This window comes from Zootermopsis nevadensis, unplaced genomic scaffold (genome assembly GCF_977971745.1).
Source record: "Zootermopsis nevadensis isolate Lab colony 2312 unplaced genomic scaffold, Znev_1.0 Znev_ptg000017l, whole genome shotgun sequence".
NCBI lineage: Eukaryota > Metazoa > Arthropoda > Insecta > Blattodea > Termopsidae > Zootermopsis > Zootermopsis nevadensis.
In genome coordinates, this window is record NW_028259149.1 from 5752924 (window position 1) to 5770734 (window position 17811).

General features: G+C 36.8%; 1 protein-coding gene across 3 annotated transcripts; it reads left to right on the forward strand.

Moving 5' to 3' along the window:
* Window positions 1-1861: 1861 nt before the first annotated feature.
* Window positions 1862-17713, forward strand: LOC110834494 (purine nucleoside phosphorylase). Of its 3 annotated transcripts, XM_022073696.2 has the most exons (7): window positions 7278-7429; window positions 7566-7886; window positions 12841-12935; window positions 13608-13786; window positions 13893-14068; window positions 14764-14954; window positions 15632-17713. In XM_022073696.2, the coding sequence occupies exons 2-7, from the start codon at window positions 7729-7731 to the stop codon at window positions 15844-15846; spliced, it is 1014 nt and encodes a 337-aa protein (XP_021929388.1). In that variant the 5' UTR covers window positions 7278-7429; window positions 7566-7728; the 3' UTR covers window positions 15847-17713. The 3 variants fall into 3 exon arrangements, with proteins under 3 accessions (XP_021929390.1, XP_021929388.1, XP_021929389.1); XM_022073698.2 differs by lacking the exons at window positions 7278-7429; window positions 7566-7886 and adding an exon at window positions 1862-1905; XM_022073697.2 differs by lacking the exons at window positions 7278-7429; window positions 7566-7886 and adding an exon at window positions 9728-9993.
* Window positions 17714-17811: the final 98 nt, after the last annotated feature.

Consider the following 17811-nt stretch of genomic DNA (forward strand, 5'->3'; position numbering starts at 1 on the left):
GGAGACCTAAGCATAGATGGAAGGGTAATATTAAAATGGGTCTTAAAGAAGTAGACTGCAGTCAGCTACCTCAGGATAGGGTCTAATGACAAAGACATTAATGGACTTTGGGATTCCAAAAACGGTGGGGAATTTCTTGGTCAGCCGAGTAAGTATTAAGTAACTTGTCAAGAAGAACTTTTCTGCGTGAAACAAAAAGTGCATTCTAGTAGATATATGCTGTTGTTAACTTTAACTTAGTTTGATATAGAATGTTATTGAGACGTAATGTCATCATGTGTTTTGAGTATCCATGGTGACAGATAATTGGAAAATGAACATTAAATGGTAAACAGTATCGGAAGATGTTAACGTTTTAATAACGCACGACAGTTTGAGGTCATTTGCGTCACATTGAAGTAACAAACATCAGAAGTATGATGAAATGTCATAAAGTTGTTGGCACATGAGCTGTTTGTATTTGGGACTAAAGAGATATATCTCTGTGGGGGGTTAAAGATGAGAAGCTGAATTTTGTATGCATCACAAATAAAACCAGTTAAGTGATAAGAACTGACGTGAATTATTTATTGGCTGGTAACATGACTTGTCATTTATCATCATCATCATCACTGGCTCTACAGTCCTGTGTGGGCTCTAGCCTTCTTCAAAAGCTTCTTCCATTCTTCCTCCCTCACAGACAATCTGCCAGTCCCCGTACCCGCTGATGTGGGTTCGTTTTTAGGCGTTCTTTGCCCAAGGATGATAAAATGACTCGTAGAAGCCTGTCCTTCACTGCGGCAACTCGTTTGTGTCATCTCCCAAGCATTATAATATTTGCGTAATATGAGTTTTGTTAGAATCTTCCAAAAGTGACACAGGGTGGACTGGTAAGTAGATACGAAAGTTTCGGAGAAATATGATAACTGCTCAGCCCTGAAGATGGAGATAGTATGTTTCTCCGAAATTCTGGTGTCTATTAACAGGTCCATGCAGTATTACTATTCAGAAGACTAACACGGACGTCCATCGCATCTCAGTTCTATTATCGATGGAGTTTATTGAAGGTCCGGGAAAATTAGGTGTAGGATTACGTAAAATCCAACAGCCACTTCATCCTGGTCTTGAGGAGTAAATACACGTTACTTAGTTAATTGCTTAAACGTTATCTAAACCTATTGTATTATTTTATGTCATCAAGCATAGAAGAATGTACAAAGAAAACATGTTTTGTTTGGAAATTTAAGTTTTGCAAACCTCGTAATTTTCTTTCTTCTGTTCAATTATGAATAACAACGAATCCAAATTGCCTCTTTATTTGAATGTGCGGGATCGCCCTGTCGTAAAATTAATATCGAACTGTGCGCCCTACAAAACAGTTAAGTAACAGTGTGTTAGTAGTGTCGAAAGGCAATTTTAAGGCAACGTGGTAACTGTGCTTTAAGAGCGCACATAAGACAATGAATCTTGTAGAAACTGTGAGGACCTGAATGGATGAGACCATTCGGTGACCTAGGAAAAGATGGGGCGATAATATTAAAAGGTATATTACACATGGTTTGAGGGTGTGGACTGAATTTATGTAGCTCACATAAATATCTAGTGGCAGGCTTTTATGAACATGGTAATGAACATTCATGTTCCGTGAAAGGTTGAGAATTTCATGACCAGCTAAGAAGGACTCTGCCCCACAGAGTAAGTTGTATGTATTTTGTACAGTGCAAATGTCTTCGTATTTTCATCGTATTTTATCTTATCGATTATTTGATACTATTAAAATATCTCGAGAATTGGCGTGTATCGTTGCTGTTGATAGTAATAGACGATGAGCGAAATTTTCGCTCACTGTTGTCGGCACCGTTCTGTCGGCGAGATTCCTTTCGCTGTGTTGTAAGAAATGGCTCCTTCCGACATTCACACACTAAGGTAAGCGTTCGCACGTACGCCTACATAGGTATACGAGGTGCGATCGGAAAGTTTCAAGACTGCGCCTATATTTTAAAAAAATTAATAAATAAACCGTACACTTATCTCAGGTATTAAATTCATCCATCACCCTCGAAGTAGTTCCCCTGGGAGTGAACACAACGATCCCAGCGCCGCTGCCAGGCCTGGAAGCATCCCTGGAAATCTTTCTTTGTCAGCCTGTCAAGCACCATCTGCGATTCTGCCTGAATCTCCTTCCCTTTAGCTGAATTTTCATCTTTGGGAAGAGGAAGAAGTCACACGGAGCTTAGAAAGGAAGTTGGGGTCGGTTCTTGCAAGATCTTTGAGCTCCTGACAAACGAGAAGTCGATTCTGCTTCTGGTCCTCAGACAGGAGCCTTGGCACAAACTTGGCTGCGATGCGTCGCATGTGGAGTTCTTCCTTTAGAATCAGCTGACAGGTCCCATAACCTATCCCAACAATGTCGCACAAGTCGTTGATGGTACGACGTCGATCTTCGTGAATGGCCTGCCGAATCTTCGTAACATTTTCGGGCGTTGTGCTCGAAGATGGTCGTCCAGAACGCTCGTCATCATCGACAGAGGTTCGGCCATTTTTAAAACGTGAATGCCACACAAAAGTTTGTGCACGACCCATTGCGGACTCCCCAAATACTTGCTTTAGGATTTCATAGGTTTCCGTAGCCATTTTGGCGAGTCTTTGGCAAAATTTGATGCACACGCCATTCCGAAATCGCAGGAGGGTCGGTGTAATGCACTTCCAAAACGCCCGTAACTAAGAAACAAATGCTAATTCGATGATGCCGGCTGGCTCACTGATTCACTATGAATGTAGGCCGCACCCCATAGCGGCAGAAGCTCGTACTACATCCGGTTCGCCCTCTATTGACACAGTCTGGAAACTTTCCGATCGCACCTCTTATTACACAGGTCTATTATGGTCCTCCAAGACCGATTCGCTGTGTTTCATAGACGTCTGTAAACTTCTACCAGACAAATCGAGAAAATAACCGGAATTTGCTTCGCTTATTTGGGGCACCATGCCGTTTAATCGGGACAGTAGGTGCAAGATGGCGTGATCGTTGATTCACTCAGTAACGAACACGTGCGTATTCAGACAATGTAGTGATTCTGCTGCTTGCGAGCAATACGCAGCAAGACCATTCAGAACTGCTTTGCTCGCTGTGGTTTTAAGCATTCAGGCTTGGGGATGCCAGATACGACCGACAGTGAAAATGACGCCACTTTGGAAGTGCAACACGTCAGAAAATACCAAGAGTTTGCATGCATCGTCAATAGTCTTCAATGTTACAATGAAAACGAAGATTGTGAGGACGCAGCTGTTGAACAAATTGCAGTAAACACCAAAAGACATCAGAAGACCAGGAATGTGATGAGGACGACACACCTGAGCTTGAGCGATTGACTAACCAGGATGCCAGGATTATGACGCTACTTCATGCAGGAAGGCAATGAAGGCAGTCCTACATCTGCACTAGATACCTGCTCTGATTTGGTTCAGTTGCAGTCAATCAAGAGGTCACGGCAGGGTACACTCGATAAATTCCTCTAATATCATTAACTCTTAAGAACTACACACATGCGTGATCGATACATAGATTAAATTGAAATTGTTTTTAGCCTAAATACTTTTCTCTGATCTGTACCATTTATTACAGAATTCATTTACAGTATTTTTGTTCCTCAATAAATCATGCCAATAAATTTTTATGTTTTAAACCTTTTTAACTCTTTACGTGGAACTTCGCATAATTGGGGCAGCCGCTTAATTGGGCCGAAGTGTTCTAGTCCCGATGTATCCCAATTAACCGGAATTCACTGTACGATGTGCGATCGGAAAGTTTCAAGACTGTGTCAATAGCGGGCAAACCGGATGTAGTACGAGCTTCTACCTTTAGGGGGTGCGGCCTACATTAATAGTGAATCAGTGTGCCAGCCGGCATCATCGAATTAGCATTTGTTTCTTAGTTACGGGCGTTTTGGTAGTGCATTACACCGACCCTCCTGCGATTTCGGAATGGCGGATTTTCATGAACAAATCAAATTTTGCCAAAGACTCGCCAAAACGGCTACGGAAACCTATGAAATGCTAAAGCAAGCATTTGGGGAGTCCGCAATGGGTCGTGCACAAATTTTTGTGTGGCATTCACGTTTTAAAAATGGCCGAACCTCTGTCGATGATGACGAGCGTTCTGGACGACCATCTTCGAGCACAACCCCCGAAAATGTTACGAAGATTCGGCAGGCCATTCACGAAGATCGACGTCGTACCATCAACGACTTGTGCGACATTGTTGGGATAGGCTATGGGACCTGTCAGCTGATTCTAAAGGAAGAACTCCACATGCGACGCATCGCAGCCAAGTTTGTGCCAAGGCTCCTGTCTGAGGACCAGAAGCAGAATCGACTTCTCGTTTGTCAGGAGCTCAAAGATCTTGCAAGAACCGACCCCAACTTCCTTTCTAAGCTCCGTGTGACTTCTTCCTCTTCCCAAAGATGAAAATTCGGCTAAAGGGAAGGAGATTTGAGACAATAGAAGAGATTCAGGCAGAATCGCAGATGGTGCTTGACAGGCTGACAAAGAAAGATTTCCAGGGATGCTTCCAGGCTTGGCAGCGGCGCTGGGATCGTTGTGTTCACTCCCAGGGGAACTACTTCGAGGGTGATGGATGAATTTAATACCTGAGATAAATGTACGGGTTTTTATAGGCGCAGTCTGGAAACTTTCTGATCGCACCTCGTATATCATTAATATTTATAAATTTTGTTTGAAATATTTCTGATCTTCAAGAGCACGAATTACGCCGACGAGATAGGTCTGAATTTAAAATTGGTTGATTGTTTTGTGCCAATTTATTCCAGCGTCGTTTTCTCTGTTGCTTGTGCTTCAAAGATCTTTGTTTTATGTAATGTACCCACTCGACTTCACTGGATTTGAGCTCTGTAGCTGACCCATAATTCTTCCCTGTTGTTGGTAACACTTGTTGACTGCAGATTGCATAACGTGTAAGTAAGTGCTTATTTATGGATACATCCATATCTTTATATAATCGATGTGTCCTTTTTTTCGTATCTCAAAATACAGTTTTACACACGTTAATTACCGAAATGTATTTGTGATTTACTTATATATTGAGTGCAAGTCTTCTGTCAATTCATGTGTAATTGTGTTCAGTAAGTAAGTGATCACTTCTCATCTTATTTTAAGGTTCATAATACAATTATACGTGCAGCATTTTAATTATATTTGTATATTATTAGTCTTCCATGTCTAATTTAAATCAGACATGGAAGTGCACACATCCGAAAATTATTAATTTCTTATTCTATACTTAAATATGTGTTGACTAGTCAAAACTACAAATATAAACTTTAAGTTTTAGATAACATATAATAGCCTGAGATTTGGGAAAGGTACGAAGTTGATATTGCATGGAGTTTCAAGTGATGGGATTAGTTATCCGCACTTAACAATGAGATGTTATCTTCCAGTCTGTGTCTAGATTTCCAACCAACATGTTGTATGCATTTTTCGTTTCCCTCATGCATGCTGCATGCCCCGCTCATTGCATCCTCCTACATTTGATGGTATTAATATCTGATGAAGGTGAAGCTCGTGTGTATAATCCAATTCCTCTGCTTTCTTGGATATTTTAATGGCTTTTTCTAAGCCAAAGTTGAAAATCAATCATGCTCTTTGTACTAAATACATCAGTATATTTGTAATAACAATTAAATTCAATTAAGTCAAATTGATTACAAGGAGAAGAAAATATGAAAAACAAGGCAATTATTCATATTTATAATGAAACGAGGTCCCCAAATAATACGTTCCTCACCCCTGCATAAAAGTGAGAACGATCTGTTAAGCCTCGTTCACATTAGTCAAGTTGCTTCGATAAAGGTCGCTTGAATTTCAGAAGCAGCAAGAATTTAAGCTTATGTTCACATTTAGGTAAGTTAATTGGATGCCAGTATAACATAAAATGGCAGTGTTACCTAAGAAACTAATTGTTGCGTCATCTGTTTACTCGGCATTGTTGTGTTACATTACTGCCGTCAACAATCCGCTTTCGTTATTGCGGAAAGAACTGAGCTGTGAATCGCTTGTAGAAGAAGTGCGTCGTAGAGTAGATAATTTTGTGCTGTTAAAAACGTTTTAGAATATCACAAGTACTTACCTTATATAAAAATTATTAAGAAATCTGTGATACTGCCCTCCACTCTCTCCATTTTAGTTTTGATTAAATTGTTCATTGCCGGTGGACATCGTGGTCTCTTACAATTGAACAAAGTTTGAGGTTAGGGATTCCTATTTATTATTATTGTTCATCACATTTAATGTTTTCATTTGCATTTGTGAACCCGTGTAAGAGAATTAGGCATGTCTTCTTTTGACGTAAATACGTCTATACGGAAGGGTCATTCGGCAAAAACAGCGTTGCTTACGAAGATGTGTAAGATCCAGCGCCGAGTCACAGTTTTGTCACATTTATGGAGGAAACGTTTGGCTTAATGTTGACGTCAAATCCTCAATGTAGAACTACTAGATCAAAATCTTGTAAAGATATGGTGTTTGCACGAAATGTTGATACTCTTAAGTGCACAAATTTTATAACATATTTCAGCTACCACAGAGCCATCTTAAGCGTAACTAATTCAAGTTAAATAAGCAATGTCTTAATCAAACTATTTACTCAATTGTAAAGCATGTATAAAGGGAATATTTAGAATAAAGCCAATATATAAACTTCCTTTCATTGTGTTTATTGCCTAAATATAATTTAAATACAAAGACGTATTTACGTCAGATTCTCCGAACCGTGGTTCCACTGTCAATTTTTATTCTGTAGAGTCAATTATCAGCTTTATTGGAAAAAGGAGGTTACAGAAACTGGATTGGGAACAGGAATGTCCTCAATGCATCCAATTTGCCTGCAATTACGTATTAGTGGCCTCGGAAGATAGAGAATTCCATATAAATTCACCTGAGTATGTCAAACCACATTCAGTCACTAGCTGTAACTTGTATAAATCTTGCGCCACTCTTTTTCGTAAATTTGTTCATTTTCTGGCTGACACTGTTTTCATCATCTTAATTTTCCTTCCAGCACTATCTGCGCCGATTTCTTTATTCCCTTTCGTGTCTGGCATTTATGTAACGATAGTCCTCTTATCGCTTTCAACGTTCCCTTTTGCACATTTTAAACATTTGCAAATGAGGTCTTCATAATTTAAGTTATCACTCATTACGTAAACATTTACAATAAGAAATGTTTGAACAAAATAAATTGTAGCCTTGAAGTCTACTTCTCAGATATACCAACAGAAAGACAGCTGAGTTCCTACGTTTCAATAAGCTGGAGAGATACATAGTAATTCACATTTTTCAAATTGTTATTCAAATTAGTTAGAGCCATGTAAAACGTTGGACTGGTTGTTACTTTGCTTTCATCTTTGAAACAGTCCTTTCAGTAGATCTGGTACGTACTTAGAGCACAGCTCATATTAGTAAATTCCTTTAATTTTGGTTTTGTTTTGTTTAGAAGAGACTTGCATTCAAGCAAGCTGGCCCATGTGAACGAGGCTTTATATTTTTTTTTGTTCTGTTGGCTGTAGATATTACCACACCTCCACTGACTTGCTTCCGATAGCTGCATGTAAAATGATGGTTGAGTAGCCTGTGCTTCAGTTTATAACGCAAAGATTGTGTTATGACGTGGTAGTTGCTAGGAAGCTGCAGCCATAAGAAGTTTGCGCCAGCTGAACACGAGTGTTTAAAATGAGTCGTAAGATGAATGGGTGTACAGTAACCAATGGCTACAATTTAGAAAACGGTCCTTGTCTTCCATCGAAAAATGGTTTCGGTTGCAACAATGATCATTCTGCATCATGTAATTGCTACAAGCGCACCAGATACATGGACATTGATTGTCAGAGGTAAGCTGAAATGTCTGTTGCATGCCTCTGTAACTGTTTATGTCAACACGATTTGAATAGAATAATGGCTATATAAATTTAAATGTGTAAATTAAAAATTTAATAATTGCTAATTTCACATTATTACCCGTAATTGAAAGTATTTTTTTATTTAGTTAGAGCATAACAATCTTCTTTTTTAAATTTCAACAATGGCTGAAGGTACCTGACTCCACTCCTTGTAGCAAATTAATTCGTAAGGACTCCATTTGTTGACATTCTGCCACGAACAGAAAAAATCTACTTTTGTTCACTAAAAGGTTCTGTGTCCTCAGTCCTTACACAAGGTGTGCTGAGTGTAGTGCCCTTTATTGGAAGTAATTTTCATTTAAAAATAGAATTATTACTTGCAGTACCCCTAAAAATGGACATATTTGTTACAAGAAAATATGACAGTGGATAATTCCTTACAAGTAGGTGAACTTTCATAAAAATTTAGCTTCTCTACTCTAATTCTAGTGTGCCTCAAGTACCGAAAGGTTGAGAATCACACACCTGCGAATTGTTAACCTAGACGATTAGAAAGAGGTGATTACAGTAATCTAGATTGTTACGTCAGCGACATTAAACGCGCATAAGGGACTCACGTCCTTTGTGCTGTATGGGTGTGAAACTTGGCCTGCCATTAAGGGAAGAACACACTGAGGTGTCAGAGAACAGGGTGTTCGTATGATACGTGTTTTAGGTTTTTTTTTTCAGTACCTGTAACTTAGCAAAATTACAGTACCTGCCTGAAGGTCGTGTCTACGTTGTATAGTAATGTTTGTATAGAATTAAAAAAGATTAGTTAGAATCATTTGTGAGGACTTTCCGAAAAAGAATTTAAAAGTATTTTACATTAAAAATAAAATAAAATAAAAATAAAGTAAAAATAAAATAAAAATAAAATGTACTAAAAGGAGAGCCTCATACAGGAAATTGTTTAAGAAATTTAATATTCTTCCTCTAGCCATGGAAGAATTCAAACTAACTCAGATATCCACAATATAAGTACGAGATACAGATATAACCTTAATGTGCCAAACACGAAACTCAGCAAATTTTCCCTTACTATAAAAAGTCTGAATCATAATATAAAGAAGTTTGAGCCAGTATTAAAAGAGTATTTCCTATCTTACTCCTCCTGCTCCAAAGGAGAATTTACCTCAACCAAAAATTCTCAGCTATTATAAACACATGTAACCAACAGTAGCTATGCTTTCTTGCTTAATTATTTTCGCGGTAATTTTGTAGCTTACTGTAAATTGCTGTCATAACTAAGTAATTTATTTTTGTATTAGAAACAAGAATTGTATTTGTATTATGGCATGTTATACATCCTTGGCTTGGGGCTATGAAGGATCTATGGAATGTAAATTAATTCCATTCTGTTCTATTGACATCCCTTTACCCTGGCACTGATGATTTTGGTATTTTCTAAATATAAAGATGATAAAATTAAGGAGGATGTGATGATGGATGGACAGTGATTGCCAATGTCATTGTCACCTTCTTTCAGTGCGTCACGTGTTAAATATACAATTACAAAATTATAAATAAAATAATTTATTAACGAATTCTATCATTGGTTAATAACAATTAACTTCTAGTATTTTGAAACTTGTCGTATTTGACTATTTGGTTTCTATAATATTATGTAATTTCATTATAAAAACTGTGTGAAGACTACACGCTGAATGATCCCTGTGGATCTGTATATATAAAAAAAGAACGTAAACAGGCCATTGTTACTCTGTTCATGCGCATGGGCTTGAAGGCTGGATCGTTGTCAGCTGATGCTTGTCCAGACGAACAAAGATTCGTAAATGCGACAAACCCACAGCGTCGTTTTACTTTGCAATTGCAGCCAGAGAAAATATGCATCTACTACACGGAACACACCCAGTTTAATTACAACACTTGAAAGTTGTGTATCTCATATATTTAATCACACGTTATAGAATCTTATCTCGGTGGTGGAACGTTTTATGTTCCGCACATAGCTTCCACTAAAGATTGTAATGTTATCACAGACGTGTGCGACTGATACAATAATTGTTAACGCGTGTGGAGGACCATGCAGAGAAAGGTACGGTTGTTCTGGATGAAAAAGTTTTCGTTTTGTTCATGTGATTTGTACTATTAGTGTTGTTACATAAAATAATGTTTTTATATAACATACGTTTCAATTATGAAATTATTCAAATACAACTCAGAATGAAATAATGTAGATAAAGTAGTATAATTTAGAGATTTATTCATAAATATTATGATATAACTCATAAAATATTTAGGCAGTAGCATCGTTGATATTCAATAATATATTTTAAGCCCTGCGTCACTAATAATCGTGATCGATTCTACGCATTACATTTGTTAAAACATTTTGTGCTCAAGAAATAACTGTGACGACCACACGAATGAATTTTGTTGTTCCATGTAAATATTACATTCATACTTTTAAATAATTAGTGATATTCTATAAATTATGGCGATACGAAATTTTCTGAGGTGCCTTGTTAGTGTAGACTTAAATCAAATAGAAAGTAATAAAGTGTAAGAAATAACAGCATAAGTTTGGTAACGTACCAAAAGAATTAATTGCTTCAGATGACTGTAGAACTTCCCAGCGTTTTGTGTTGAATTAGAGACATTGATCGGTCTATGAAATGTGAAGAATGCAACACTGTATACAGCTGGGTAGTTTCCTACTCGCTAGCTTCGATTAGTTAACCTGAAACGTTTTATACAGTATGCTCTATTTGAAACGCAACCATAAGAACTAAGTGATCTAGTAGATAGTTACCAGCGTTCCTCCGCCAAGTTTGTAAAAGCCATACGGCGTCACAGCCCACAAAAGCACGATCAACTCTTCACGGTCCAGACAGTTTCTTTAGTAAAAATAAATACAAATTTTATTTCTCAAGGCCTTTTGAACACTGCTTGCAATTTTAAATTTTGGAGCAATATTTTAGACTTTGTATTTTTTATAACTAGGTCATTGAACAACAAAGTCCTCGTCGCTACCTGACATTAACTCCATAAACATCCTTGAAATATCCATTATCTATTGAGTTCATCCATGAAGTTATAACACTGACAAAAAAGAAACTGTTATCACCATTGACAGAGTTGCTGAAGGAAAACAAAACAGGGATATTTCGAAATTGTTGCAAGGACATTGTTATATACGACCTGTAAAGATATCAAACGAATAGATTATCATGTATTTGTTGTTTTTTTATTACGGTCCTAAATTCTATAATTGCTTGCGGCTTGACGTTTGCGATAACCCTTGTAACATCAGTATATCTGACGTACAGAGACGTCACAAACACAGAGTAGGGCTACGTCTACGATTGAATAACACATTATCTATTAATATCTCATATCTAAAACTATCACTTTTCTTCCTTCATCTGTTGCTTCGTAGAGAGAACTACTGACCACTCTAAATGTGTTGAATAGTAAAGGTGACGTGACGGACCGCAGAGAAAATGCCTTGAAGTCGTTCACGTGAATTCAAAATCTCCTATGATAGCCATCGTCGGCCCACTATTAATAATAGATGGAAAATGTGGCACTTGGTCCTTAACGGCTGAAGGTGGTTATAGTAGCGTACGTAAATAACTTCCATTTTGAAATAATGTGTTGTAAATGAGCATAATAATGACTCTTGAGCAGAAATATGTTTGCTCGGTGAGTTATCACTCTTATAATATAACGATGTAGGAGCTACTAACGAACTTCAAAACTACATTATTGCGTGTTATATTGTTTAGTCATCAAGCCCAGTCATCATTTCATGGCTGTTATTTAAAAAAAAACAATATTGATCGAAAAGATATAGGGATATATACCTTCAAATATACATCTTCTCCATTCTTCAATGTATTAAATGTTTAATTTTGTAAACTTTCACGTCTAGTGACATTCCCTGTCCGATTGATACGTAACCTCACTTTTATCATATATTTTCATTGAATTAATAGTCCACTGTAGATGCCCAGTTTAATTAAAAATCTCGAAATTTAACCGAATATGATCGCGATCAGACAGGCGAACGAGAAACTCAAAGGTGGCACGAATTTATACTCTGGTACAAAATTTGTCTATAATGTAGAGAGAAGATATTTGGCGGCTGTGCTCATGGCACAGAACGACCTTTACGCTATGTGCGATCGCTGCGTCAGCTGTCGTATTTCGTAGTCCTACTGGTACAGCCGTCAAATATCCTCGCTGTAGTATGGCTCACAATTGGGAAACAGAGGACAAATATTAAATGTCAGTATTTGGAATGTGAACACTATAGAATTCGAAATAAGATAATACTTATTTACTTTGTTTTATAATTTGTTGTGTTATATTTTTTCTGACCTTTTCAAACTGAACAAATGTTTATTATTTTCAGTCTTCAGAATCGCCTCTCATACTGTGTATCACTTAGGTACACCTTTCTAGAATTTCAGCATTAATGATTAATGGCATTAAGAAAGTTACTTTTAGTGGCAATGAAGGCATTTGGCCTATTCTTGTACTTCTCGAAGATTCTAAATGTTTTTGATTACAAAATGTATTGGCCGAATGGTTACTCTTGCGTCATATTTGGGGGGTCTTGCCCCTAACTTGGGACTGAGGGTATGATAATGTGCTGCTTGGTCAGGGCTATGTGAGTATAAAGCAATGGTGGAATGATGATTAACAGGGGATAATTGAGAATTTGGAAGAGCTTGCTCCAGTGACATTTAATTTAGCACAAATGTCAATTGAAGTCACCTGGGATTGAACCGGGATCTCCACAGTGAAAAGCCAGCATCTAGCCACCTGAACTTTGTGATAGATAGGGCTGATATATGTTACTGAAATTTGTATGTAACTTGTGTTGAAAAATCATGAAGATACAAACACCGACACTGATCGTGACATTTACTTCCAGCTACACGTATGAGGACATAAGAGAGACTTCAGGATTTCTGCTGCAGAAAACAAAATACAGACCTGAGATTGGCATCATCTGTGGCTCAGGACTTGGTAAGATATATTCAGTAGCCTTGAATTTGTATTGCCCTCCATAAAACAAGGTCTTGCATTATTGTAACAGGATCTAGGTTATGTTGCTATCGGCTACTTTCATAATTGTATTTACTGGTGATGCATGCAAATGATGAAATCTTGTCTGGCAATAAGCCACAATAATCTGGAGGAGAAGTTTGACAGTTTGGAGACCATTGCACTTCTGCTCCAAACTGATGTTGCTGATTGCCCAGGATATTATCATTTCAATCACTGTGAAAACACAAAGTTCTATTTTTATAAATGTAGGCAATAATGTGACACTTGGCAAATTTATTATTAAGTGTAGATAAGTTTCAGTAGGAAGTCTTACAGTTTAATTGTCATTCATATTAGTATCAGACGTTCATTTCTGTTTCTATGTTTTTCACACATTTTGTAACAATTAGTACTTGTATATGAAATATACTTGTTGACTGTAGCTAAACGTCAAAAATACATATAAAACGGACCTTACTAACCTGAAGTGAATAATGAAGTCGCCATTATGCCAGAGAAAATTAATTTGCTTTTCTTTCTTCCTTGTATGATTAATATATGCAAACATTAAAAGCTTTATTTTAATTTATTAATATTATATCGTAATACATACAATCTCTATGCCAACACTTGTCTTCCTTGTTGTGATAGGTTCATTGGCAGAATCACTTACAGAGAAACAGTACATCCCATACAAAGAAGTTCCACATTTCCCAGTATCAACAGTGAAAGGCCATGTGGGTCAGCTCGTATTTGGTATGCTCCAGGGAGTGCCTATCATGTGCATGCAGGGGCGTTTTCATTATTACGAGGGATATCCTATCTGCAAGGTAGGGTTTAGAGTTGTTAGCCTGGTTCATTTAATGATGCTGTCACTTTACTTTGCCACATCAAGTAATTTCTTGTCTGTACAGTGGTAATGATTTTGTATTGCAGTGCGCAATGCCCGTCCGTGTGATGAAGATGATTGGAGTAAATTATCTGATAGCAACAAATGCTGCTGGTGGCCTTAATGAAAGTTATAATGTTGGTGACATAGTGGTTATCAAGGATCATGTAAACTTCATGGGTTTTGCAGGAGTCAACCCTCTGAGAGGTCCAAATGATGAGAGGTAAAGAATATATGATATTCAAATAATGATTTCTGTTACCTGTAGAGATTTTCATGTTATGTGTTCATTTGAAGAGAAACCAAAATCATGGCACGCTGTAGTTCTTGAAAAGTTGGTGACAAATTTCACCACTTTTATGGAATAAAATCTTGCCATTGAAACTTGTTTTCAGCCAACTCAATCCTGTCCATGCCCTCACATACTGGTTCACAAAGATTGATTTTAACATTTTCCTTCCTCCACTAGAACTCCTAAGTCATCCTTTTCCTTTGGGTTTTTTCAACTATACCACTACTCTTCTTAGGTTAAAGAGTACACATTTTTTAAAATTCCTCAGAATAATCTCCATTTGTTCAAACCAATGTGGGGATCTGCAACCAGAATGTTACATAAGAAGATACTAGAAAATGTTTGTCAAAGTACATGTGTATGATACAAGACAGCTTATACTAATGGGTAGTCTGAGCTTGGTAAAGCACGGCAGACATTCAGTTCTTTAATTAAGATGTAATAATTTTTATCAAATTCCCTAATTTTAAAGCAGAATTGATGGTCTTGGCCAAATTTTACCATTTGACTATTCTTTGCTTATTATTTACATTTTTTTACATGCTACCATATTTTTTCTTTTATTGTTTATTTCTGTGTTGATCTGTCTGTTAAATGTTTCATTTTAAAATACTGTTTCTGTCAAGATTTGGTCCAAGATTCCCAGCAGTGAGCAAAGCTTACAATGCTGAATTGAGAGCAGCAGCCTTAAAAATTGGCAAGGAGATGGGCATTCAGAACTCACTGCATGAAGGAGTTTACACGTGTCTTGGTGGACCCAACTTTGAGACCATAGCAGAACTTGCTGCAATGAAAGTTCTTGGAATTGATGCGGTTGGTGAGTTGACTGAAAATATTCTTGCAGCAGATTAGCATAGTAAACTGTGTTTTCTTGATGATAATAAAAATGTAGGTCTTTATAGTACTAAAATAACATAACAAACACTTTCATCTGTTTCAAAACTTCTGTGGTAGACATTTTTCATTTTATAGGTTATGGAATGTTTATCATATTTTGCTTACATTTTCAGGACTGAAACAGGTGTTTGATGTGACTGTCCTTAACATTAACAAAATGTTACATAAAAATATTCATATACTGTATATTCAGTACATAGTTTGTCTGTGCACCATGTGTCGTACTTGGAAAATTGCTGTGCGAAATGTCACAACCCCTTTGTGCTCTGTTTTTCTGAGGGCTTTGGTGCTTACATGTAGATGAATATGAATTAGTATTTGTTCTGTCACATGTGCACACACACTCACATTTATATATGTATATAGATAATATACATATCAAATATTGTTAATATTAATTCTAAACACCACAGACGCGTGTGACAAAAGTTTTAGTGTTACTTCATTATATATTTTTAAGATGTTCTGGCATCAAAGTACCAAATTTTGTTAGTATTAACAGCCTTTCCAATACATAACTATAATTTCATGGTCAAGCTTTACCTTACTTGACATTTCCATTTCAATTTGTGTCTTTGTGTCTGTCTTTTCTGACAGGTATGAGCACTGTCCATGAGGTTATTGTGGCTTGTCACAGTGGCATAACTGTGTTCGCATTTAGCCTCATCACCAACAAATGTTTGACCACATATGATGACGATGATGTTGCAAACCATGAGGAAGTGATGGAAACTGCCAAAAACAAGGAGGATGTTCTGAAAGAGTTTGTCTCCCGCATGGTCCAACACATTCAGAAAATAGGAGGGAAATAAGAAATTTAATTTTATTCCAGAAGATCTAAAACAGTGGTCCCCCAACCTTTTTGTGCCTACGGGCACATTTGAGAGTTTATGAGATCATAGCGGGCACAAACCAATTAACAAAGCCAAATTTTCTTTTCTCTGGACAAATAAGATATGGACACCAAATAATACGCAAAACAACACGATGTTTAATGATACAAGAAACCACGCAATCAAAAATACGTAGTTTCATAAGTACAATTATTATTACTCAAGTGGGAAGTTAGTGCGATGTTTGGCGCTGCATTTCATCGGCCAGTTATTCAAATTTGGGAGTGCAGGATGATGTTGCTGCTCGCAAACAATCGTCAAGATGGGCATCAGTAAGTCGAGATCTGTGCTTTGATTTTAAAATGTTCGTGGTTGAACGGCCTTCATTATTCAGTATAACCTCTTTCCGTAACAATGCGGGCACCCAAAAGAAGCCTTGGCGGGCGCCGCGTTGGGGACCACTGATCTAGAACACCATCATGATGGTAATCTGATTCCAGACAGAAGAGCAGAGTGGTTGAAGATGATGATTGTGTCAGATCTGATTTTAAGCTACAGATTATAATCTTAAAGAGAACTATTGTTATCTGTAATAAATAATTTAAATTATAAGACATAAATTTGATGAGTTTGCTGTAAATTAAAATATTAACCCATTTCAACAGGGAAGAAGTCACAGATAAGTAGCAAAAATGTAATAATACTTAACGAGGTGAGGAAGCGGCACACGGGTGTGGGGAGCTCTGTAGTTTGCACCACTGCATTTGATTTGTGTACTGTCTTATCTTTAACACCGAGTAACTCGGACAACATGTATAATGATTTCTGTAATTTATTTTTTGCTTAACAATTATATATACACGCAATGCCAACATGAGAAAACTATTTATTTAGTTTGTATGCTATGTTTATTTAAAACACAATGTAAAAGTCTGACAGTAGTATCAGTTATCACTTTTAATTGCTAGTTTCTTTTAGATATCAGTTGGCATGTAACATTTTGTAGAGTTGAATGTTATGCTTATCATACTATGACATTCTTATAATTTTACAGAGTTAACCTTGAACTTTATAATAATTCCCTGGTCTGTTTAGATTCTTCCTGGCACTTACATTAATGGGCATGAGTTGATAGTGAAACTAACTTGTAGAAACGCATGAATACAAAATCCACACAAGACACTTGATGCTCTGTCAGTGATACATGATATTTCCTCAGAGTACAAATATTGTTCATTTAAAGGAAGGGATTTACTACATAATTTATTTATTTATTGTGAAAAAAATAATCATACAGTAATTTTATACTCTTGAAAACACATACTGATGAAGGCTATGGCAAAGCTTATGAAAGTCTGCAGACAGTGTTAACCATTGAATGATAGAAGAAGTGGGTGTACTAATTTGGTCCTTTGGCCTTACAGTTCTATAATATTTTTTTTTCCTTCAAATTCAACATTTTGTATTCATAGGAGCATAAATATTTCTTAACAGGCCTGATTTAAAACCTACACGTGTACCTTCTTATAAAACATATATCTATATCCTTCGTTCTAAGCTCTGAGATTCTGCATTTCCCTCCCTCTACTTGTTATTTTGATTATAACCATCAACACAATTCCATAAGCGAAGAGCAGATGTATTATTAATGGATTGATTCAGACCAATATTAAATTTGTCTGACAACTTTTTAGTAGATCCCAGTATCAGATTATTTAAATCTCTTCAGTAATTCCAGAGATTAAACATTTTGATGAATGGATTGATACAACCTGTCTATTATATTAATATTTAACGTACAGAAATATGAATTAAGTTACGCACATAATAAAATATATGAACGTGTCTTGGGTCTTTTCTTCCAGATTCTTTCTCATCATACTTTCAATATCCCACTTCCTATACCAGACATGAGCTTATTGTTATCTGCATGTGTGATGGAAA

Coding starts and splice junctions, on each gene's coding strand:
- LOC110834494 (XM_022073696.2), top strand. CDS start 7,729: ATGAGTCGTAAGATGAATGGGTGTACAGTAACCAATGGCTACAATTTA. Junction 14,069..14,763: donor AGAGGTCCAAATGATGAGAG/GTAAAGAATATA, acceptor GTTTCTGTCAAG/ATTTGGTCCAAGATTCCCAG. Junction 14,955..15,631: donor TCTTGGAATTGATGCGGTTG/GTGAGTTGACTG, acceptor CTTTTCTGACAG/GTATGAGCACTGTCCATGAG.